General features: G+C 41.5%; 1 protein-coding gene across 12 annotated transcripts in view; it reads right to left on the minus strand.

Annotated features, from left to right (window-relative positions):
• Window positions 1-26,915, minus strand: part of SYCP1 (synaptonemal complex protein 1) — a 6,803,167-nt gene that overhangs the window by 3,672,540 nt on the left and 3,103,712 nt on the right. For all 12 annotated transcript variants that reach the window (XM_078644363.1, XM_078644366.1, XM_078644361.1 and 9 more), the window contains one exon: window positions 20,395-20,498. In XM_078644363.1, coding sequence (XP_078500489.1) covers window positions 20,395-20,498 — 104 coding nt within the window. The remainder of the gene's footprint in view (window positions 1-20,394; window positions 20,499-26,915) is intronic.

Raw genomic sequence — 26,915 nt, forward strand, 5'->3', positions numbered from 1 at the left:
TGAGAGTGACCACATTCTGCTCTTTCACATGGAGCATATCAGCACTCAAAGCAGTTTTGTTCAGTGCCAATAACTAATGTGGCAGTGTGTGCTTTTTTGAGACTAAAAACAATTTTTGCTTTTGCCAATATTTGTTATAATGGTGAGGGCCCGGCAGCTCACATCAATAAGATTTTACAAAAACCAAGCTAAAACAAGTCGCATATTGCCAAAACTAAAGAGACAACCACCAATTTCAGACCTACTGGCTTTGCCAATGCTTGTTTATTTTTATGTTTCCCATAATCTTATTGAAACTGGTTACATTGATTTTCCAATATGAATATTTTTGGGAAATACTAGCATGCATCAACACATTTTACTAAATGATGCTGCAAAGAAATGGTACCTGAAATGTTACAGTAGTTTAGCAAAATGTTTTTTCCCTACTTTCATTTTTTTAGGAGCATTTTATATTGAACGCAAAGAATCAATAAGCTTGCTTTCATGCTTCTGCAAATATTTGCATTCTGGCAGCATTTTGTAGTGCCTCATATTGCTAAACTTTGAAACTGTGTGTACCTATTTGTATACTGGAACCACTGTCAGTAGTGCAGTCAGAATTTACATTTACTTCGATCGCTCACCCTAATAATAAAGGCTTTAAAATAGTGAACCATAAATACAAATTTGAACAGCATGAACATATGCACACAAATATTAACATAACTGCAGGCAGTGCCCTTCCCTGACACTTAATGTGGTACTGCAAACTGGCAGCTAAAGGATTTGTGCTGCAGGGGGTTGGGCCTACTTGTCCCAAGGACAAAATACACATTAAAACATGTTGCCCATAACCCCAAACAATATGTCCTGGGTGTCGAGCTATAGGAATTCCACATCCCTGCAAACCGTACCAGACATGTATGAGTGGGCCTAATGCACATGATAGGAAAATACCAAAATGTTTAACCATTTAAAAAAAAAAAGAAAACACCCTTTACAGACTTTTAAATGATCCTAGGTTTGACCAGTTTCTGTCTGGTATTGGAATTTTGCTGTTGGCTGCATTTTCTGAGTGCTATGGCCCTATAAATATGAGGAAACTGAGTTTCCCCCCCAACAGTCTAAATGTTGGAGAGCATTATGTGTAAGAAAAATTGGTTGGAGTCATGTAAGCCACATAATCCATGGCTCTCCATATCCAGAAATATGTATGGTTGATAGGCTTCATGGGATGCCAGTCTTTGAAAGGCTACAAAATAGTCTTACCTTCATTGGGAATTAGCTACTATGCTTCTGAGGGGTAGTTACTGGGTTTGTAGAACATTCTCGGTTAAAAACATAATGGGATTAATCAACATCACACCACCATGGATTCTAGGGGAGTGTAGTTTACATGAAAGCACATGGTGGATGTGGTACTGGCTGACCTCTAGGTTTATTACTGCAGCCATCACTCACCCATGGAAACTGAAAGGAAATTTATTTTGGGCATACTTATGCGGTATGCAGGGCATCTGGATAAGAAAACATACTGGGAGCCACATTACCCAGGATTCCACAGGTCTCTAATATTCAGAAGATCCCACATTTAGAAGGTTTTACTAGGAGCTAGCTGACTGCAGGCCCAAATTCTGCATCTACTCACATTCCAAGAACAAACTTAAATTTAAAATGCAATGCTTGCAATTTTTCATAGTGTTCTTTTGGGGCTTTCCTGACCTAAGCAATAGGCCCAACCACATACTTGAGGTACAGTTGTTATCGGGTGAAGTGGTGGAACTCTGGGTGACCTATCTTTTGTTACTTCCCAAAGATTCCAAACATTTTCCCTCACAGAATGGATGAGAATTGTATTTTTCCGAAGGTTTGACTTTTGCAGACTATTTTAGCACATACACATTAAAGGGATCCATGCAAGCCACACCACCCTGTTGTATAGTTTTCAGAAATGTCAGGTGCTGATATGGGTTCCCTGGGTATCGTTAACCTTGGGCCCAAAAATCACAGGTACCCCATCCCAAGAACTGATCAAATTTAAAGCAAAAATATTGATGTTTCCTGGTGAATATTTGGACCCTTCCAGTTGCAGCGTACAGGCCTTCCCCCGAAAATAGGGTACCATTTCATCACACAGAAATGTGTTACAAATCTCAGATTATGCCCAAAGTGCAATCTTTACAGACAATTAGGGGCAAGTAAAATTAGTGGGATTCACAAAAGCCACACCACCCTGGACATTCCTGGCTAGCTAGCTTTGTGAAATGTCTGGTGTTCATAGGATTATCTGCATATCGGCTGAACTCCAAACACAAATATGACAGTGATGCTTATCCCAATAATTAACAAACTCAAAGCAAAGATTTTGAGATTTTATGGGTGTGACTTTGCGCCTTTCCTGTCCCTGCCCAGCAACAGACGTACCCAAACAAGAAGGGTACCTTCTTTATTGTGAGAAGTGTGAGAACACTACACAGATAACTTGTAATTGCTGGTAGGTTTCAGAAAAGTCCCACAAAGAAAAATGAGGGAGCTCATTGATTTCACCCAATTTTTGAAGTTTGAAAATGTATGGGATCCAAGTAAGGATGTCCCTGGAATCCTCTTGTTTCTAGTTTTAAGAAATGTCTAAGGTTGATGGATTTCCATGGGTCAGAAACAACTCCAGGCTTAAATACCACAGAAAAGCACTACAACAAAGGTTAGTCTGACAAAAACATTATTTACTCTGCTCAAGTGGTCAGGTTTATCGGCCTTTCCTGTCCTAAATACAATAGGCTCCCTCACACATATGGGTAACTTGTTTTATTGGGTAAAATTTGGGAACACAATATTGGGGGACATTTATTGGTATTTATTGGAAGCCTCCACATTTGTGGCTTTCAATTGCAAGTCACTGTGCATAAATAATAGATCTTGGAAAAAAACTATCAGAAAGTGGTGCAAATAACCACTATTAGTAAACTCGGATTCCAGGGCACATTTCAAAATGCACAGCTTCCTTTCAAATTCATTTTTTATGCTTTAGATTTTTCACTGGAATTGATATATTGTTGGAATACAGTGAAAAACGATTATAATCCTCAGATTTGTTGATGACTCTGGGTATCAAGTATTTCTGGATCAGTGATAAACACTATATGGGTCTGTGACCACAGGGGTGTGGAATTTATTAAAATATCTACTTGTCCGTGGGGCAGGTGGCTTCATAAATCTACTTGTCCTGTAACAAAATCCACTTGTCCCTTTGGTGCCATGTAGTGCTGCCACAAATTATGGCAGCAATCTCATTATATAAGAGCTCTTGTATAGCCTCTCTGATTATACCAGGGCATATACCATAGTAGTGTTTGAATACTAGTAATCATTTTATGTTGCCACATTTCCGGAGATCTACATACTAGGACTGATGATGGTGGTAAGCAGTAGTTCCAGGGTTGGAATGCCCTTTTGTGTCTGTGCAAACCTACTAACTTGCATGTTTTAAGGGTTTTCAACATATTTTCTCTAATCTTTCCCATACTGAGAAATGTTGGAAATTTACTCCTGAGTGTGGCAGACGTAAACCTTCTTTCAGAGTTGGGGAAAAAAGTAGTTGGAGGGAAAATTAACTTTCAAACACCAGGTTTTCACATGAGCAAATCTACACATGCATATTTGCTCATGCTGAAATGCAGTTCACAAATATTTTGTAGAAGTACAATTTCTTGCCCTACTAATGTAAATTCTTGTGAATTCAGGAAAGCCATATACCAAAGGTGCACTTTTGAGACTTTCTTTAATAATTAGGCCCCTAATTTGGTCTGGCGTTAACTATGACCTTTTGTGTTTAGTAAAATTCTCTCCCTCTCAGAACTGGCTGGCTTCACTGTGAGCGATAGCATTCTGCTCTTTCACAAGGAGCATATCGGTACACAAAGTAGTTTTGTTCAGTGCCAGTAACTAATGTGGCAGTGTGTGCTTTTTTTTTAGACCAAAACAATTTTTGCGTTTGACAAGGTTTGTTATAATGGTGAGAGCCCGGCAGCTCTCACATCAATAAGGTTTTACAAAAGCCATGCCAAAACAAGTCATGCATTGCCAAACTAAAAAGATGACCACCAATGTCAGACCTACTGGCTTTGCCAAGGCTTGTTTATTTGTGTTTCCCATAATCTTGTTGAAACTGGTTACACAAATTTTCCAATATGAATATTTTTGGGATATACTAGCATGCATCAACACATTTTACTAAGTGATGCTGCAAAGAAATGGTACCTGAAATTCTACAATAGTTTAGCTAAATGTTTTTTTCCCTACTTTCATTTTTTAGGAGCATTTCATATTGAAAGCAAAGAAACATTAATCTTGCTTTCAAGCTTCTCCAAATATTTGCATCTAATCAGAGAGCATTCTGTGAGATCATGCATAGCCTTGTGTTGCTAAACTTTGAAACCTTGTGAACACATTTTCATACTGGAACCACTGTCAGTAGTGCAGTCAGAACGTACATTTACTTAGCGCGCTCACCCTAATAATAAAGGCTTTCAAATAATGAACCATAAATATAAGTTTAAACAGCATTAACACATGAACACAAATATTAACTTAATTACAGGCAGTACCCTTCCCTGATCCTTAATGTGGTACTGGAAACTGGCAGTCAAAGGGTTTGTGCTGCAGAGGGTTGGGCCTACTTGTCCCAAGGACAAAATACACATTAGAACTTGTTGCCCTTGACCCCAAACAATATGTCCTGGGCGTTGGGCTATAGGAATTCCACATCCCTGGTAGATTGTGCCACTAAGGCTCTGGAAGGCTGGTTACTGGGCAGTAAGGTCAAAGACTATATAGGATTGTATAATTTGATTATGAGAGAATACATTCTTAATAATTGTCAGAACCAGTTGTTGCACCAACACCTGATTGACTCTGATCTGACCCCTCCCCAAGAATTGGGAAAGAATGCAGACAAATGGTTTAGAACCAGGGTGAGGCAGAAGGCCCAAAACCAAGGTGGTGATCAGAAGAAGCAAGACCAAAAGGGTGAGGAGAAAGCAAAAGACCAGAAGTCTTCACAAGGTCCACAAAAAGCTTCTAATGGTGGGGGTTCCCAACAATCTAAGAAAAAGGAAGGCCCAAAGAAACCCTGGTGCAAAACTTGTAAGGTTAATACTCACTGGACCAGTGATGGCACCAAGAAGGAGACAGCTCCAACCACTATTGCCCCTAAGGCACCTGCACCCCCTAGTACATTTAATAGTGGTGGTTCTCAACCCAAGGCATTAGTAGGGTTAACCCTGGGTACTGAGATGGATTCTGGCTAGTCAGAATACCAACTCAAGCTGTCCTTGTCTGTGATGTGGACATGGCTATGTCCTCTACTGTGAGCCCCAATAACTTGGGCAAGTACAGACAGACACCTTTAATTAATAACAAAGTGGTTCAGGCCTACAGTGACATATGTGCCAGTGTCACCATGGTGACACCTAACTTTGTGGACCCTGGACAGGTAATACTAGGTGACAATTACCTAGTGACCAATGCAAGCAATGTCACTACCACCCATAGTATGGCAATTGTTAATTTCTCCTGGGGAGGGGTAACTGGCCTCAAAAGAGTTGTTGTTAGTTCAGACCTCCCTGTAGAATGTCTGCTTGGCAATGATCTGGAATCTTCAGTCTGGTCCGAAGTGGAGTACAGGACCCATGCAGAAATGTTAGGTATTTCAGCACATGTCCTTGCTGTGACCAGGTCACAGGCCAAAAAGTGCAAAACTGTACAGGCACTGGATCCTGAAATTATGGACCAGTTGCCTACCAAGAGAAAGAGCAGTAGGGTTAAGGCAGTGCCTTCCCCCTGCAGAGTGAGGATCAGCCTTCTGAGCAAGCTGACTGTGGGACCCAATAAGGAACTGTCCTAGAAGAGCTTGAGACTGATCAGGTTGAGTTTCTTGGGACAGGGGGGCCTTTAAGGGCAGGTCTGAGGCAGGTGCAGCTGGACTGCCCCTCTCTTGAACCCCTCAGACAGCAAGCTGCTGCTGGGAATGCTACAGGTACCCATAGAGTATATTGGGATGAAGGGCTCCTTTATTCTGAGGCTAAAGACCCCAAGTCTGGTGCTTCCAGGAGGTTGGTCATACCCTTGGCATTCAGGGGCTTCCTTCTTACCTTAGCCCATGATATTCCCTTAGCTGGACATGTTGGCCAGAACAAGACTTGGGACAGGCTTGTCCCTCACTTTCACTGGCCTCACTTGTCAGAGGATACCAAGGAGTTTTGTCGCTCCTGTGTCACCTGCCAAGTCAGTGGCAAATCAGGTGGCACCACAAAGGCCCCCCTAATACCACTACCTGTGGTGGGGGTTCCCTTTGAAAGAGTTGGGCTAGACATTGTTGGACCAATGGATCCCCAAACAGCATCTGGGCACAGGTTTATTCTGGTGGTAGTGGATCATGCCACCAGATACCCAGAAGCTATTCCCTTAAGGACCACAACAGCACCTGTTGTGGCAAGAGCCCTCCTGGGAATTTTCTCAAGAGTGGGTTTTCCGAAAGAGGGTGTCTCAGACAGAGGTGCAAACTTTATGTCTGGATATTTGACTGCTATGTGGAAAGAGTGTGGAGTGAACTACAAGTTCACCACGCCCTACCATCCACAGTGCAATGGTCTGGTGGAGAGATTCAACAAGACCTTAAAGGGCATGATCAAAGGACTCCCTGAAAAGCTTAGGCGAAGATGGGACATCTTGCCGCCCTGCCTTTTGTTTGCTTACAGAGAGTTCCCACAGAAGGGGGTTGGCTACAGCCCTTTTCAACTTCTGTTTGGTCACCCTGTAAGAGGACCCCTTTGTCTGGTGAAGGAACAATGGGAGTTACCTATCAAAAAGCCTAAACAAGACATTGTGGATTATGTACTTGGTCTCCGCTCCAGGATGTCTGAGTATATGAAAAGGGCATCCAAAAACCTTGAGGCTAGCCAGGAACTCCAAAAAGCATGGCATGACCAAAAGGCTGTGCTGACTGTTTACCAGCCAGGGCAGAAAGTGTGGGTGTTAGAGCCAGTGGCCCCAGCAGCCCTCCAAGACAAATGGTCTGGATCCCACACTATTGTTAAGCAAAAGGTAGAGGTAACCTACTTGGTCGACCTTGGAACTCCCAGGAGCCCCCACAGGGTGCTTCATGTCAACAGATTTAAGGCATATATTGACAGGGCTGACATGGGCTTGCTCAAGGCTACAGATGAGGGACAGGAGGAGGAGAGTGACCCTCTCCCAGACCTGCTTTCTCAGAACCCTGATAATGGTTCAGTTGATGGAGTGGCCTTGGCAGGCAGCTTCACTGACCAACAGCAGCAGAACTGCAGACAGGTTCTACAGTCTTACAGACATATGTTTTCTCGGACTCCTAGTCAGACAAGCTGGTACACCCATGAGTTGGACATTGGTGACAGTCTGCCTGTCAAGAGTAAAATCTACAGGCAACCTGACCATGTCAGGGACTCTATCAGAACAGAGGTCCACATGATGTTGGAGTTGGGAGTTATTGAGCCCTCAGAGAGCCCTTGGGCCAATCCTGCAGTCCTTGTATCTAAACCTCACACCCAAGATGGTAAGAGAGAGATGAGGTTTTTTCTGGATTACAGAGGTCTCAATGCTGTCACTAGGACAGATGCCCACCCAATACCAAGGGCAGATGAACTCATTGACAGATTGGCTTCTGCCAAGTTTTTGAGCACATTTGACTTGACAGCTGGCTACTGGCAGATCAGACTAGCTGATGATGCAAAAGCCAAAACAGCATTCTCAACCCCAGGAGATCATTATCAATTTGTGGTAATGCCCTTTGGTCTGAAGAATGCACCTGCCACATTCCAAAGGTTGGTGAACCAAGTCCTCTCAGGTCTGGATGACTACTGTGCAGCTTATCTTGATGATATTGCTGTCTTTAGCTCCACTTGGGAGGATCACCTGATCCACCTAAAGAATGTTTTGGAGGCCCTGCAGAAGGCAGGCCTAACTATCAAGGCTACCAAGTGCCCGATAGGGCAGAGCAAGGTTGTATACCTGGGTCACCTAGTAGGTGGAGGTCAGGTTCAACCACTGGAGAGCAGGATCCAGACCATAAAGGACTGGAATCCTCCAACCACCCAGACACAGGTCAGAGCTTTCTTGGGCCTGTCTGGTTACTACAGGAAGTTTGTTAAGAACTATGGGTCCATAGTGACTCCTCTTAATGACCTCACCTCAAAGAAAATGCCAAAGAAAGTTCAGTGGACAGTAAGCTGTCAAAAGGCATTTGGTAACCTGAAGCAGGCCATGTGCACTGCACCTATTCTGCAAAGTCCAGATTACTACAAATAATTCATTGTCCAAACAGATGCTTCTGAGTTGGGTGTGGGAGCTGTTCTTTCACAATTGAATACAGATGGTCAAGACCAGCCAATAGCTTTTATTAGCAGAAGGCTGGCCCCTAGAGAGAAACGTTGGTCAGCTATTGAGAGGGAGGCCTTTGCTGTGGTTTGGGCCCTGAAGAAGCTGAGGCCATACTTGTTTGGTACTCACTTCAAGATTCAGACAGACCATAAGCCCCTCTTCTGGCTAAATCAGATGAAGGGTGAAAATCCCAAACTGCTTAGGTGGTCCTTTCCCTACAGGGGATGGGCTTTACAGTGGAACATAGACCTGGGACTGACCATGTAAATGCAGATGGACTCTCCAGATATTTCCACTTAGAATAAGAAGACTCAACTGGTCAAGGTTAGTTTAATGTCTCTGTGTTTGGGGAGGGGGGGTTTGTGTAGGACAGTAGGGTCTGCTTCCTATGGTCACCCCACTTTTTGCTGTGATTTACTGGTTTTTCGACTTTAGTGTGGCTGTGTGCCTGCTAATCAGACCCACAGCCCAGCTGTTCTCTCTCTAAATTGATACCATGTACTTTAGGTAGATACCCGATTGGGTATTGGGTCACCTCTGTGAGTCCCTGTATAGTGAACCATAGGTACCCAGGGCATAGGTGCATCCAAGGCCTACCAGGGGCTGCAGCATGTATTATGCCACCCCTGGCTGGCCATCCAAACTGACACCACAGGCTGATCACTCAGCTCGGGTAAGGTGGTTTAATCACCCCTTACTTAGATATAGTATACCTATATCTAACCATATATATAGACACATATACACCTATAAGTCACTCCTATGGTAGGCCTCGACAATCCTGGAGGCAGAGTGCTTGGTTATATGTTTATATGTGTGAGGGTGCTCTGGCATGAGCATAGCCCCTCTGCAGCTTTCGGAACCATCTCCTTATAGCTGTTCTATGATATAGCCATACCATATACTCTCAAGTGCATTATAATCCTCGCGGTTAATGCTAACTTTGCTTTGGCCTTATCAAAACATGTCGTGTAAGGTGGTGTCAAACACTTTGGAATACTACCCTCCCCCCCCCCCGCCAGTTCTGGCAGCGGGGGTAGCATTCCACCCTTCTAGAGAGAGAAGACATGTAGTTACTGCTTTTCCCGGTTAAAGTTAAACAGAGCCTCAGCATCACAAAATGGATGTTGTTGCCACAGACACAAGTCTGACCTCCTGCAGCTGGACGAAACTCCAGCAAGGGAAGCCTGGACAATAGGTTTCCTGTCGAGGGAGGTGCCTCCCCAGACGGCCTGTAGTGTATTAGGGTGGGTTGAATGGAAAGATGCTTTTCCAGACACTGCCTGGGGCACACAAGGTGCTCCATGCATAGTCCGGTACAAACCACTTGCTGGGGCACTCCAGCCCCGCTCTGGCCCGAAACTGGACAAAGGGAAAGGGGTGTAACCACCCCTTTCCCGGGTCCACCCATAGGAGGGACCTAGAAGGTCATCCAGCCCCTTAGATTAGAATAAAGATAGGAGCTGTGTCTAGAGACATTAGATTATCCTGGAACGAAACTCTGAAATGAAACACTTGGACCTTCGATTTTCTATACCGACTGGAAGACTGAAGACATCTCCCTTGTGGTCAAGGAGTGACCACCCTGTTCAAACAGGCACCACCAGCAACTTGCCGGTTTGCTTTGTCGACGCCCCTGACGGAACCCGAAGACTCAGCTACTCAGGACTGGACTTCCAGACTTCTTGGACTCCGACCCACATCCACAGCAATGCTGAGACCTGTGGCATACACGAGAGACGTGGGACCAGACTCCCTGGACATCCTTCAAATTGCTAACTGCATCGACTCCTAAGGTAACTCGCAGTTGTGCATTGGGGTACGAGAAGCCCCAGACCCGAGCACCATTTGCACGGAAGCTCAGCCCCCCTCACTCCACGAGTGCCGCGTGGGGCGCCCTCTTGCATTTCAGCTCGACGCGTCTTCCCGGTTGCTAGCCCGTTGGCTAGTGAGCACTCTGAAGACGAACCTTTGAATCTACACCACTTGCCTGGTTGCTCTAGGCTTGCTCTAGCTTCCCTACAAAGTAGAAGCTCCTCAGACCTTGCTGGTCTGACCTGAAGCCAATCTTCAACTCCTGCATGGATAGCGTTTGCCAAGGCTTGTTGGGTCCAATCTGGATACCGACATTGCAGTCTACTAGATCCTTTGTGGGACAGCTCGAATCCAGCTCCTGGTTGTCGTCGACGCCTCCTGGTCCTCGTGGCTGCAGAGACAAGCATCACCTCTTCACCTGTTTGCATCGCCACATCACCTGGTTCCATCCTGGTTCCTTCCTGGTCACTGGCTAGTGACCCAGACTCTGTCCCCTCTGCTTTCAGGTTCTTCAGTTCTTCGATCCACCCTTGGATCCACCCGGACAATCTTCCTTCGGCCGCCTGCAGCACTTCTTTTGCAGGTCTCCATTGAAAGCATCGACGAAACCCGACACGAAAAGACACCTATGCACCCGGCTTCCCTGGGTGAGGTAACTCGAGTACTCCGGTGCTCCCGTGGGTATTGACTCTTCAAGTGTCCTAGTTAAAAGGGGTTTTACCGTAGTCCATCCTGAAGTGTCCTTAATCAGTAACTTTGTGACTTCTTCGTTCTCCATTGTAAGTCAATGGGAACCCGCGCCTGTGTTTAGACACTGCAGGTGCCGCCCGTGGGTCTCCTACTTCCTAACCCTTGGTTCTGTAGTGTGGCCCCAGCGAATCCCTAGGCCCTAGGCCTATTCACTATTCCTGAAGTGATTCTTATACCACATACTTAGCATATGGTTTGTGAGGCCCCTACGGCAGAATTGTATTTGTGCAACCTAAAGTACGTAACTTGTAATGTATTTCGATCTCTGACCTCATAAAGAGTTCGGAGGGGTTGTGTTAGAAATAAATACATATATATTTGATATATACCTTGTGTGGTGTCCTTTCATTTGGTATTCAAGGGATTATATATGGTAAAACAGCTGGCTTCACATGCTCTCTGAAGTTTTAGCCTAAGACTGCTGGTCCATGCTACCACTAGGATAGCTTGTCTATAAGGTTGACTTTACAACCACCATCAATAAGGGTCGTTTAGACTGGTGCAAGGTGCCCACTAGAATAGTGGACATCATATGCCAGGCTAACTTCTCACAGGGGTGGTAACACCTTCCTCTTTAACATGCTTCTATTGTTCCAGAGCATTGGAGTTGTTCATACTACGCCCCAGTAGGGCAGAGGTTGTATGGTGGCCAGAAACCGTGCTAGGCCACTGGACAAACTGGGCAACTGAGTGACAAATTTCTAAATGTTGCCTTACCTTAAAAGTGACATTAAATTTGACTGGGGCATCAAGTCTGGTTTAATGCCATGATTAATTGTATACCCAGAAAGAGGGGTAGCGGGTAACTCTGTGTTAGCCACTGCTAACATTTCTTCAGCAAAAATCAACAATTTGGAAGTTTTGCTGTTAGGACACATTGAAAGTATTTGTCCTAGTTAACAATATATAACTCCCTGTCTTAGGGCTCTATAGGCCTATCTGAGGGGAGACATATATATTTTTAAGGAAAGTAGGGACTTTGTTATTGGTTTAAATGGAAAAGTCGAACTAGCAGTTTTAAAGCAGCTCTTCCAGGTTACAGTGACAATCTGGGAGCCGGGTTGTGCTTTGTCACACACAGGGTGGCAGAATCAATGCTACAGCCCTAGGTGGACACTCCAACTTACATGCCCTGGGTACCATCGGTACCATATATTAGGGACATATAAGTAAGTCAGCTTATGCCAATTGGGGGTAGCGAATTCAACATGCACTTTGTAACTGGTTACAACACTGCCACTGAGGTCTGGTCAGCAGGCCTCAGAGCACTCTTAGAGTCGAAAAACCAACAGCATCAGTCCAAAACTTTGGGGGTGATCATGCAAAACAAGGCATTTCCATAAATCCACCCGATTTACCACCTGAGAGTGCTCCAAAGTACACAGGCCCCCAGACCTAATTGCCTTCAGTAAGTGCACCTTCCTCTGCAAAGATACCATCTATCTCTCTACATTCCCTGTTTACTGCTGCTTATGGGCTGTTGTACTATTGTCAAGTCTGAAATACTAAGCAAGCACAAGTGTCCTTAACAAGAAGCCCGAAACAAGCACATGACCTATGATAAGAAACCCAAAATCACACTCCGTATTCCAAATACTCCTAGACCACAGCATAGATTATGTATCTATACTAATATAATAAAGAGAGAGCCCAAACCTTTGAGGCCAGTAATCTCAGGAACCACAGCACCAATTACAACACCCAATACAGCGTCGGAAAGGGACATAGGCTATGCAGACGCCCACCATATACATTTAAAAGGTAAAAGAACCGTGCCAGCAAAGTAGTCCCTTGTGGGCGTGTCTGCGTTGGGCTGTGGGAGTGTGCTGGGGGCCTGACAAATGCTGGGGGCGTGTGGTACGTTCCGCCCTTCATGCCATGTCTCATATCGTGTGCTGTGGGCGTGTGTTGGGGGCGTGAGCGTGGGCGTGTGCGGGCGTGGGATTACGGGAAAAAAAGCGAGCGTTTTGCCCAATATTTCATTGTTTTTTCTTCCCAGGTTCTGTACATTCCAGCTCCCAAACCTAGCCCTGAACCCTTAAAATACCCCTGTACCCCAAAACCCAAACCTAAACCTGAACTCTAAAAATACCCCTGTACCCCAACACCCAAACCTAGCCCTGAACCCTAAAAATACCCCTGTACCCCAAAACCCATACCTATCCCTAAACCCTAAAACGATCCCTGTACCCCATAACCCAAAACTATATCTGAACCCTTAAAATACCCAAACACCCCAAAACATAAACCTCAGTACCCCAAAACATATACCCCTATACCCATACTTACCTTATCCAAACATTTAAATAAAAAACATGCTTTTACCATTCATGCATTTACAACGAATTTCGTTGTAAATGTATGCGTGGTAAAAGCATATAAAATGTAATGCCATGCGTTATAATGGCATTGCGGAGTCATGGTACTTTCGTAATGAAAGTATGCGGAGTGATAGTATGCGGAAAGAAAGCTGCGGAATAATGGGTGTTTACCCTCCCCGTTAAGTACATTGGTGGCACGGCGGCCCACATCTCCAGCAACATACTCATATTTTTCCACCATCGATTTGAAAAATGCACAGGTCTCTCTGATTGATGGCCAGCACCGACATACACTTTTAGACACACCTCCCGCCACAAGTTCTAGAATTGCGAACTTTAGAGCTGGGGAGCTACGTTCGAATCTCAGCATCAGCTCAACATCCTGTGATTCCAGGCAAATTGTTTTGTCTCCCCGTGACTACCACAACTGAATGTGTTCTTCTGTAATGTAAATTGTGCTCATGCCATGTTGTCGAGTTCGCGCTATATAATGGATCACTGACATAATATCGAGGGACATAATATCGACTATCAAGAATATCGTTGACAAAATATCTACAGACAGAATATCGAGTTTGTATCTACAAACAGGTAAGTACAAAAATATTGAGTTAAAAATATCGTTTACTAAAATATAGTTTATAAAAATATCGACTTTAATAAAAACAATGTTAAATTAAATTAATATTAAAAATTAATTACTAAAATATACTTAAAAATACTTAAATTAACTTATACTAATTAAATAATTAATTAAAGTTATAAAAACACATTTTTACATCATATTTGTTAAAACATATATATATATAGTAACATAATATAATTAAATAACATCCAATATTATTACCATACAATAGCGTAAGTGTAAAAATTACTAATCCCACTCCAGAGAGTGCAACAGTAGTGAAAGCGTTGGATAGCGTAGGGGTTAAAATTACTATTCCCACTCCAAAGAGTGCAACAGTAGGGAAAGCGTTGGATAGCGTAGGGGTAAAAATTACTATTCCCACTCCAGTGAGAGCGACATTAGGGAAAGCGTTGGATAGCGTAGGTGTAAAAATTACTATTCCAACTCCAATGAGTGCAACAGTAGGGAAAGCGTTGGATAGCATAGAGGTAAAAATTACTATTCCCACTCCAGTGGGTGCAACAGTAGGGAAAGCGTTGGATAGCGTAGGGGTAAAAATTACTATTCCCACTCCAGTGAGTGCAACAGTAGGGAAAGCGTTGGATAGCGTAGGGGTAAAAATTACTATTCCCACTCCAGTGAGTGCAACAGTAGGGAAAGCGTTGGATAGCATAGGGGTAAAAATTACTATTCCCACTCCAAAGAGTGCAACAGTAGGGAAAGCGTTGGATAGCGTAGGGGTTAAAATTACTATTCCCACTCCAGTGGGTGCAACAGTAGGGAAAGCGTTGGATAGCGTAGGGGTAAAATTTACTATTCCCACTCCAGTGGGTGCAACAGTAGGGAAAGCGTTGGATAGCGTAGGGGTAAAAATTACTATTCCCACTCCAAAGAGTGCAACAGTAGGGAAAGCGTTGGATAGCGTAGGGGTAAAAATTACTATTCCCACTCCAAATAGTGCAACAGTAGGGAAAGCGTTGGATAGTGTAGGGGTAAAATTACTATTCCCACTCCCGAGAGTGCAACAGTAGGGAAAGTAAATACTTCATATATTATTATTTTTATTAAATAATATCTATAAAAAATTAATTAAAAGTTATTACCAATTTAATATAAAATAATAATTAACCTATTAAAATTAATAATTAACATTAATTATCACTATTAGTTACCTATTAATACAAATTAATTACAAATTAACAAATAATTATTTAACAATTAAAAATTAATTAACAATTAATTCAAATTGAATACAATTAAATACATTTAATTATTTAATTAATTATCAATAAATTACTTCCCACCCTATTCTCCTATAAACCCACAACCCGTTACAGAAGATAAATTAGTAAAATTAACATAATTAGCAATTATTCAATTAAATTAAATTATTTGGCAATTAAAATTTTATTAATTATACATAAAAACTTAATTAACAATTAATTCTAAATAAATACCAATAATTCATTTTACATATTTAATTAATTATAATTAAATTACTTCCCACCCAATTCCCCTATAAACCCACAACCCGCTACAGAAAATAAATTAGTAAAATTAACATAATTAGCAATTAATCAATTAATTAAAATTAATTGCCAATTAAAATTTTATTAATTACCAAATATACATTAAATAACAATTCATTAATAAACACACAACCCGTTACAGAAGATAAATTAGTAAAATTAACATAATTAGCAATTATTCAATTAAATTAAATTAATTGGCAATTAAAATTTTATTAATTACACATAAACACTTAATTAACAATTAATTCTAAATTAATACCAATAAATAAATTTACATATTTAATTAATTATAATTTAATTACTTCCCACCCTATTCCCCTATAAACGCACAACCCGCTACCGAATTAAATTACGCAAAAATTAAAAAACACAAAATTCATTATTTTAAAATTAATTATAACATAAATACACACTTTTCACACATATAAAAACATAAAAACCACTATAAAAAATTCGATATTATTAAAAATTCGATCATTTTAATAACCTATATTATATACTTCGATATTTTAACTTTCTATATTTTTAACATTCGATATTACATTACTTACCTTAAAAACGATATTTTTGCTGTCTATATTCTGTCCATTCGATATTTTGTCCAATCTATATTTAAAACTCGATATTATGTCCAATCGATATTTTGGACTCGATATTTTGACTGTTTACCCTATATAATATTGCAAGGAAAAATAAAGTAGGGAAACTCGAGTTCACACACTACTGAAAGTGCATCAGCAGTGCACTGTGAATCGGAGCGTTTCGCAGGACTGTCACAGATAAGAAATGCTATCAAAACGAAATCCTACAAAACAATATACTACAGGCCGGCAGCAATTCAGACCCAGACAACGTCGGGACGGGCTGCTAGTGTGCTATAAATGGAAGATCCTGAAGCAGGGTTGATTTCTATATTTATTTTAATTTTATACCACCATAAATGAATTTATTCCAAAATCATTTTACTGCTTTTTAACTGTAAACAATTTATCTTCATTCATGCACTTACTTTTATACATTTATATATGCATTTACTTTCAAATGATTCACAAACTTTCCTACACTCCAATTACAAGATGATCACCACCCTGCCATTGCCTGGAGTCCCTTTTTTGTTCATGTCTGGGTAAATAAAGACCTTGTTCCAACCATTTTCTATAATTTGTTATCAGAAATCCGTATTTTAAAGAAACAAAAACAACCAATTGCCATCTTTCTATATTATAGGCATGGTTTTCAGATCACCATTGAGACGCCTTCATGTAATGTTATTTTGTGTTCTACTTTCGAAGAGTGAAAGCAGCGGGCAGTCCGTTAGCAGTCTCTATGCAGTCACTGGGCCCTCGCAAATGAAAAAAAACAACTGAACTATATACATTTAATTGAAAAAAAATTGATACATATGAATTCTATTCTGCAGATCTGAGGAAAAGAAAACAGCCACTCCGTAATTGATCACAGTCAATGCGTTGTTTTAATGTCAGACAGACAGAAGATAACATGTTTCGACTCCTATATATTTTAGGGTGCAATGGTAAAGCCAAGAGATTTTGTCTTGGCAAGCTAGTGTGATGGTTTACCTTTGCTTAAAATTCTTGTAGCAAGCACATGCTACAAAAATAGAAAAGGAGAAGAAGAAAATATACTGCAATCTAATCATGGCTGTCTTATGCTTGCAACACAAAATTCAGTTTAAAAAACATTCACCAGTGCAGTTGTTTTACTAGTGATGTTTTTTAAAAGCCTTTACGTGGTGCAATGCACTATTATATATGAAAGAGACAAGAATAAGGCACTGAATTATATCTTGGCGGTATAGATACTGCATCCGTTGCAACGGAGTATCTATACTGCTAAGATAATGGTCCACTTTGGGATTTTCTTTTTGAAAATAAAATAGAAAACAGATTGATGGAGGGATCTGTTAAGTTGACAGACCCCTGCACCATACTTTCAACAGCACTGACAACATTGACAGGCACCACCGAAATGGCAGTTCTTATCAATGCTTTAAAAATGACCAGCAGCTTGGTGGTAATTTTTTAATTTGTTGGGCGGAGTAGTCTATGCCTTGCAGAGGTTACGTTCTCCACAAGGCCACAAGGCCAATGGAGATTACTCCTTCCACCAAAGAATATATCAACCCGTAAATCTCTACCTAACCTACCACTCAAACTGCATGCAGCTACAATGTAACTTAACACAAACTTTAAAAGGGAGTGCAGAAAAAATTAATCAGCAGTATTTAAAGTTAATAAACAAAAAATACATTAAATAAATTGTTGGGATGGGTGAATACAATGGCAATGAATGTCATGATATATGCAGGCCCGCCAACAATATCAGTAAATGCCATGTGAATGTATACCGTAGCCTGTGCCCACATTACCTCGACAATGACCATCAATGCAATGTCAATGCATACCATAACTTGTACCGACACAGCAGCGCCGACTTCAGCAATCATGATACCAATGTATGTTGTGATTTGTATGATAATATTATTGTTGCCACTAAGAACAATGTCAATGTACGTTCAGACCAAAGCAAACACCTTTGACAACACCAGTAAGAACAATATCAATATGCAAGATGTAAACTGCATGCTCGATGTTGGTAATGCCATATTATTCTTAGGACATCCAATGAACTCACATCTTTCCTGTCAGATTCACTCAAGGTGACCTCCCCATCAACCCCGAGTCAAAGATACGTGGTCAGGCAGGTCCTGCGACAACTGCACATGCTTCTCTAGTAACAAGTCACAGGTGGGGTACCCCAAAATTACAGGCAACCACGCACCCGGGGAAAACCCTGATTGATTCCACAGATGGATAGTTGCACCACAAAAAGGTCAGAGGTATTTGGCCCCCAAAAAAAACATTTGGCCAAGGGTCCACATTTCCCAGAAATACCACAACACGCTCCTCACACCGGACATCTGGCCTCATACACACTGGCCCATATTAGCGCAACCCGAGGTCAAGAGCCATCTGTGTCCTTATCAGATGCGCACATTGCTTTGATTTATGGCTAAGATGTTCTTTTGGAATGTAGAGAACATTTTATTGTACCTCATGAACTGTACAAATTGATGGCCAAACCTTTGTAGATCAAGAGATTCTGAGCAGACGCATTCTGTCCAGGCTCTCCCACCTGCTGCGTTGAATTAAACCAACTTGTTACACGCCTCTTGTCTTTTCATTTATTTAAGGTAATTTAATATCCAAGCAACAAAATAAAGCACACTTTAAACAAATTTTGCATTTTGCAACTAAAGAGAAAACATTTGTTTTAGGCATATATGAATGAACATTGAGCACTGGCTCTGTGTAGTTACTCAAAGTGAAGGAAGCAATAGTAAAGTAGGCTGGCCCATGTTTTATAGTGTGGTGGACAGAAGCAATCAATGACAATTTAAGTGACTAATGAATAAAGTCTCCTGAGCAAAAAATACTCTATGTATATTTACTTTGCATGATTTTTTGGAGGAACAAATAGACTAGGCAAGACAGTTAAGCTGTCTCAAATACCAGAATTAAAAACGCAAGGTACACGCATGACATACACTGGACATACCTCCGGTGTGTACAAGCAACTTCCCAGCAAGTTGGAATTTTAAGAAGCCACGCTTCAATTCTGTCATTGTCATGCAGAGAAGGAGTTTGACAGCGTTACTGTGCAAAACTCACCAGACTAAGGGCCATATATATCAACATTCCGTTTTGCGATTCCTAAATAGCGATTTTAAGGAATCGCTATTTAGAAATCGCAAAATGGTATGTATGTAGGAAATCGCTTCTTTTTAGCGATTCCTTAAAATTCCTTAATTGTGATTAGCAAATTGCTAATTGCAATTAAGGAATCATTTCCCATTCATTTCTATGGGCCAGGAGGCGATTCGCGAATTGCAAATTGTGAATATTTTCAATGGTGCAGGGGTGTCTCAAGAACACCCTGCTGCACCCCTGAAAATGACATGTGTGCGCATATGGTGCACGTATGAGCGTCACATGGCACCTTTTGATGTTTAAAAAAATGCTTTTTTAAAAGAATTCGCAACTTACCACCAACTAGAAGTTGGTGGTAATTTGCGATTCCTTAATGGCATTTTGGAATGTTTTTTTCCTTGATACATTGCATTTAAGGAATCGCAAAATTTGCAATTCCTTAAATGCAATCGCAAAATAAGGAATGGCAAATTTAGCGATTCCTTATTTTGCACCAAAAATGTTTCATACATACCATTTAGCGAAAATGGGTTCGCAAACGCCGGAATTCTGCGAATTTCGGCGTTTGGGAACCCATTTTGCTTTGATACATATGGCCCTAAGTGGTTCCCTATTATATAGTTTCTTCACAAATAGATTATGCTCATCATCGTAGTTGCCATACTTTTCCCACGTAAAGTTTTAGAGTGTCATTTAGGATTTTGCGGTTCCAACCCAAAATTACCAAGTAAAGCATGGCGAACACGGGCAGGAAAAGCCAACAATTGTCCCTGACACACACGGGAATATATATCACCCTAAGTGTCAGTGACATGGGTGCAATTAGCAACTCTATTATGCTGTACTGTCAATCCAAACCAGGGGCATAACGCCGGCCACTGCAGACAGGGGAGCTCCCGGCCATTCACGGGTTCCAGCCATTGAGGGGCCCACCACTCAGCCCAAAGCTCATAAGGTGAATGACTGTACTCACCACGGAGTTTGTCCAGTAACAACTTACTGCATCATGACTCATTTTACTGAACTCTATAGCTTGGCTTTGAACAATGTATCACATCCAGTAAAATGTGTTATATATTGCATGCAGAGGTTCCAGTTGAAAGTTTTGTGCCAAATAAAATGGCCTGCTAACATAAAACATATTTTGAAAGCAAATTGAAGTTGCACAAAACAAATTATGGAATTTAAAGCAATAGTACATTAAAATATAAGATAAAACTTACTCTTTTTGAATTAACTCGGCTTTTAGGTCTGCAAGGCGTTTATAGCAATTCTCTTCAGTATCGGAAGTAGCACTTATTTGCATTTTCAGTTCATTTATTTCGTCCTACACGATACATAAATATTTCATTAAGATACATTATGTTCTTAGACTTTCTAAAGCGAGTTACACAAACGTAGTTCTCCATTTAGTACTACACATTTAGGGCTACGTTAAAATTAACCTATCAGTCGAGGAGTTAATACTACACCAGGTGAATATCATTAATGTCAGGTACAGTATTTAATGCATGTGCCATTACCAACTAATTTCAAGTTCCATACCTCTGTATTGAAGATAATATGACAATACTTCAAAGTATGAAACTCGGAGCATGGTAGTGAATCCCTACACCCAAAATTTCAAAGTGCTTTATTCGGTATATATATATATATATAACCATATAGCAGACAGAGCATAAAACTTTACATTGCAGTACATAGAAAAAATAAAATACAGTTTTCTATAGTGAGGTAAGCCTTACGATGTCTGTACAAAGGCATAAGGCAATTTTTCCGGAAATAAGCAAGTATAGAAGGCGTTTAAAATACATGTGCAGAATTCGCAATAAAGTGATTCGTGCCAACCTCGAATTAGTTATATGCGGATTCCTATAAAACACATGTGCAAAACTCGCAAGTATAAAGTATGGTTTCCGCAATAATCCATGTACAAAATTGCAATATTAAAGTGGCCTGTGCTAATAGACAGTACATATAGGCTCATTTCTCATACTAAAAGTATCACAATGGGAGTCTAATAATTCATAATCATATAATGATTGATTTCCTTACAGATACACATTTTAAAATATATGTAGCTACATAAAAACATATATCCGAACTATTCAATTCAAACATTATCTGCAGTGCACCTTTAGTTGTTCTTGTTTTGTATTTTAAAAAGATGGGCTTTAAATATAGTTTCCTTAAAAAAATATAAAATTTACAAAAAAGCATGAAATGACAACAGCTCTGTTTGGATATCCCGTCACAGGGACAAGGTGAGGTACTGTTCCGTCTGGTATAAGGGAAGGACACAAGGTTATGCACAGTGCCCAATCTTAACCGTGTCAATACAATGCGGTGAGGGCTTCTTGTAACTTCTGTCAAATATTGCTGAAAACCTTCGTTTACATTATGCTCCTGATAGAAAACAAAGGTGCGTTGTTTCGCATATTTGACAGCCCTGACCTTCCCTGCATGTTCTAAAAAGGATTCCTTCCACTCTTTTTTGGATATGGAGACGCCCTGTTCAATTTCGAGGAAGGGATCCAAGTCAAAAAGGGACTTATACCAAAACCGAATGTGTCTGAGCCATGGGATACGGATACAATACTCCAGTTTTAAACAATCCTTGATTACGCTTTGGGTGAATGTAGTTTCGGGTTTGGACCATATAGACCGCCATAAGGTCAGTGGATGCAGGGCATCTAAATCTCTGATGTGGTGTAAGCCTACTTCCCTGTGAATGAGCTCAATAGATGCAGATGCAGGGGTACACAACAAGCGGTTCAAAAATAAATGTTCCTGTTGTTGAATCAACTTACCGCTATGGGTATGATGCCCCCACACACCTGCCCCATATAGTGCAGATGTCTAGCACCTTGTGTTATAAATATGGATCATCTCTTTTATTCTGCGGCTCCCCAGTTTAGTCGCAAATCTGAAAACACTGTTAGTACTCCTGACCATTTTTAGCTGTACACTCTCCTGCTCGTTGGTCCAACCCCCGTCTCCAGAAAATGTGATACCAAGATAACAGAATTTCTTAACGGTTTCTAACCTTACATTTTCTAGAAAAAAGGTCCTGTTTTGCTTAGTCTTCTTCCCACATGTCATTATAAAAGTTTTATCTTTGTTGATTAGCAATTTCCTATTGGTTATAAATATCTGGAATTTGTCAATGAGGCGTTGAAGGCCAATTTGGGTGCGTGATAAAAGAACCGCATCGTCTGCATATAGCAGAATTGGAATAGACTTGCCATCAATTAGAGGTGCGTCCGCAGCGGTCATTCTAAGCATTGAATCTATTTGATTAATAAATAAAGAAAATAAAAGTGGTGCTAAAACGCAGCCTTGCCTAATGCCTCTTTTGACTTAAAAAAACAGAGTGCACTCACCAGCAGAGCCGAAACGCACCTTACATGTTAATCTTTCATACAGTCTAGCCAGGAAATATATGACCTCTTTTGGTGCACCCATTTCTAATAAGATAGGCCATAAAAGTGAGTGTTCAACTAAATCAAAAGCAGAACTTAAATCCGCAAAACATAAAAAAAGGTTTCCTTCCTTAACTGTTGTATATTTATTAATAATAAGATCAAGATTTATGCATTGCTCAATTGTACCCATCCCCCTTCTGAATCCGTACTGTACTGGTGATAAAATAGTTTCCTCCTCTACCCATGTTTCTAATCTATCTAGGAGGATTCTACTTAGTACTTTAATTGACGAGTCCAGAAGGGAGATGGGACGATAGTTACATGCCTCTGAACTGGAGCCCTTTTTAAAAAGGGGTACAATAATTTATTGGCCCCAGGTCAGTGGAAGGTCAAATTTGATTGCAGCATTAAAAAAACGTGTTAAGATGGGTGCCCATAGGTTCATCTCATATTTATATAAGTCCACCGGCACTCCATCTGGCCCCGGAGCCTTGCCGTCATTACTCTTTTCCAGGCCTGTCTGGACCTCATCCAAACTAATAGATAGCGGAATAATCGGCCATTTATCATCAGTATTTGTTTCACAATCTAAAATCGGCCTATCTGAATTAAAAACCTTAGAAAAGTGATCTATCCATGCATTGCAATTAACGTTGGAAGTTATTACGGGTATATTGTCATTTTTTTTTAAACGGGCAGTTAATGGTCTCCCACAATAGTTTATTATTTTTTGTAATTACAGCCATATCTAGATTATACCATGCCTTGTCTTGAAGCTGTTTTTTTCGTGCCTCTAGGGTGGTCTTATAAATGGGACGCTTTTCCCTGATATATACCACATCTCTTGGTTTTGTCGCTAAAGCCAGTTTTAGTGTAGACAGAGCTTGTATACAATCTTTATCGAACCATCCGGTTTGCGTAGCCCTCTGTTTACGGCTCTTACCAGTCAGTAATCCCTCTATTGTCATATTTATCTTACTAAACATAGAGAGCACTATGTCCGGGGTCGTCTTATCCCTTATACAATAACTTATTTCAGCTACGCACTTAGCATTAACATCCGCTAGGAGCTTATCAGGATTACCTTTGGCCCACTTAATTCTTGGTCCATTTGGTCTTGCAGCCGTGATGTCCTGGGTTGGTTTACTATAAACTTGGGATTTACAGCCCCAACCTAGTAATATCAAAGAAATGCTATTATAATCACTCACGGCCTGCTCAACTATCCATAGATTAGAGTAGGCCGTACCACAGGAAACTAGTATGTGATCAATATTAGAGTTAAAGTCCCTACCTTTTAAGGTTGGGCACTTAATATTACCCCTATTTTTTAGTACAATCTAGTAGTTCTAGGTCCAATTTAGCGTCTAACTGTTCAACGCCAGTCCATATGTATTGTGGGGAAAATGATTATGTATAATGTTACCTCTATCAGCGTGATCAGATGCAATGCCGCAGATCCCCTTCTGGGCATCTTTACAGACCTGTAAATTAAAGTCTCCTGCCCAGAAGATAACCGGGGGGTCTTTATATTGTGCAAGAATTTCATCTATTGCTCTTCCTATATCTTGTACTATCGATCCTCTAGCATCAAAAATATTATTATAAAAATTAACAATAACCAAATCCTTGGCTTTATGATGTTCCAAGCATATTAGTTGTGCTTTTGGCCCAACCTCAAGACATTTTCCTATTTTAAATTCTGTTAGCCTAGTGGATATCAGGGTCAACAGACCACCCTTAGCCCTACCTGCAGCGGAATTTACTGCATCTACACAAAAGGACGTATAACCTTCGACGTGGATTTGATCTCTATGCCATGTCTCTTGAAGACAAATTATATCGTACCATTGTGTAGTGAAATCCTTTCAAAAAGGGGTAGTAAGTTTTCCATTTATGCCCGCTATATTCCAGGTAGTGATATTAAGTCCTTCTTCCATATTATCATACATGGTATGGTGTGAAGATGATATTATTAAATTATTAGGTAAAATAATGTCGGCTATTGGCATGTTATTATGTTGCACCAATGCTTCAACCTCCAATGTATCATTATCTGAGGCCATCCCACGTTGTTTGCTACCCAATTTGGTAGAGGAGTCTGCATTAGAATCGGTTTCTTTCGTTTTTTTTCTTTCCTTTTTTGTTATCTCAACCGAGGAACCCAAGTAAGGCATATCCACACCCTGGCCATCCTCCCGACCATCCCTGACCCTATCCAAAACGTTCAAAAAATGGACTACTGTCTCCATCTCTAGAGAGACACCAGACGTCATACCATTTCCAGCAATTTCACCACCTGCCGGTGTGCCAACCACTAAATAGTCTCTCTCCCCACCAGATATACTTCCGTTAGCGTCACTGCCTGTCGCCTGGGGCTCAGTGGTACCACCAATGGAATGTGTAAGTCAGTCTACCCTCTCTAAGCCTATAAAAGGCTCAAATCGATTTGACAGGGGGAGGTGGTGTACCACCCTGTCAAAAGGACTTACACCACATGTTCTCCTTTTATATATATAGTGTGAGGGGAAGGATGGACCACATTTTACACCAACATAGAAGCAGTTTAAGCCTAAGGTTTGGATATCTCCCTCTCTCCCAAACCTTGGTTCTCTGCGAATAAAATCAACTACCCAAGGGTCTCCAAAGTTCACAATAACGTAGTCACCTTCTAGGTCCTTGACACTACTACCCACCCAACTCACCCTCCTAACATTTAATATCTCTGTATTGGAAAAGGGGGGGAGGGTTCTATTCTTGTTAAGCCAGAAGGTGACTTTATTTTTCAATTCCCTGTATGTTTCAACTTTCTCAGTCCCAATCCCTGGAACTCCCACCAAAATAATTGTGTAGGGTACTGACTCGGGGGGAAGATTTACACAAGGAAGCCGTTGAAGAGTACCCTTATTACCCACTGGAACAGACCCACTAGGCTGACTTTCTACTATTTGTGCACACGGTACGGGTTGCTTTCTAACCACCACACCTGCCCCCACACCCTTGTTCCCGGTAGATCCAGATGTAATGCTCTCTGCAGGGCACTTTTCCACACAGAGTTGGGCAGGCTGGCGGTAGTATTTGATTGGACAGCCCTACTGCATCTACTAAATCCTGTGGCTTGGGAAGCAGAACCTAGAGCCTTGGGACTCTCCATGACTTTCGCTAGGCTATCCAGCGTGCTCGTATTCGCAGTAACTAGCTTTTCTAACAGATCCAGTTTGGAATTAATCGTTCTCGTTCTCTCGAGTAACGGTAGCATCAAGGATTTAACTAACTTTTCCATTTTCTCTAGGAACCCCTCGTTAATGCTACATTGGGCAACTGATTGGGAATTGTCTGAAGAGGCCATAGGGGGGCAGGGAAGCTGCACAGACTGTTGGGGAGCCTGGTTTAGATTAGATTTTTTCTAGATTTTGGCTGTGGCACCCTTCTGGGGACCACCCCCTCTTTTTCTTTTACCGGATATAGAAGTGACTTTTGTATTTGTACTTACTGGTGGCACCGGGGTTATAGATTTAGGTGGAGGTCTAGGTGGCGAGAAAGAATGTATAAACACAACGCCGCAAGTTACTAGAAACTGTACTAATTGGTGTTGAACTTAGAATGGAACAAGCCACTGTATTGTCTGTCTCTCCCTGCATAAAACTAGATTTTGAGCTCAGAGTGACTAAAGTGTCTTTTGGTATGAGATGTTCGGGGGTAACTGCTGACCCAATTTTACTCAATGAGGAGCACTTTCCTGTTAGAAGGTCTATACACAAGGGTTTCTCAGCAAGAGCTATCTTTTTTTCTAACACCACTGCAGCCCGTTTAATGAATTGGTCAATAGTACCTGTGACCACCCCTCCCATAGTGGAGAGGGTAACATTACGACCCTTCCTAGGGCGTTGAGGCATTATGCCTAGATACCAACAACTATAAACACAATACAAAATATAAAAAGATTAAAACGGTATAGACAATAAAGACAATACTCAAGACCCAAAGATTAGGGGGGAGGCCCTGCCCGGCCTCGATCGTCCTCGGGTGGCCTCAGACGGCCCGCCCTTTGCCCGGGCTTCGCACCGCGCGATCCGCGTGCGATTCGCGACGCGGGGGCTGTCGCAAATTTAAAGCGCCTACAAGCGCGGGACCAGCAGTGGTGGCATCCGGCGTCCAACAAAGCAGGCTGGGAGCTGTAGTCTTCCTCCACTCAGCGGCCGTTCGGATGACTGACTACGGCGGCGGCAGGGAGACCAGAATGGCAGCGGGAGCAGAGATCAGCGGCGGGAGCAGGAAACAATAGGTAGGTACCCCCACCACAAGCCTGGAGCCAAAAT

This window comes from Lissotriton helveticus, chromosome 5_1 (genome assembly GCF_964261635.1).
Source record: "Lissotriton helveticus chromosome 5_1, aLisHel1.1, whole genome shotgun sequence".
NCBI classification, from domain to species: domain Eukaryota; kingdom Metazoa; phylum Chordata; class Amphibia; order Caudata; family Salamandridae; genus Lissotriton; species Lissotriton helveticus.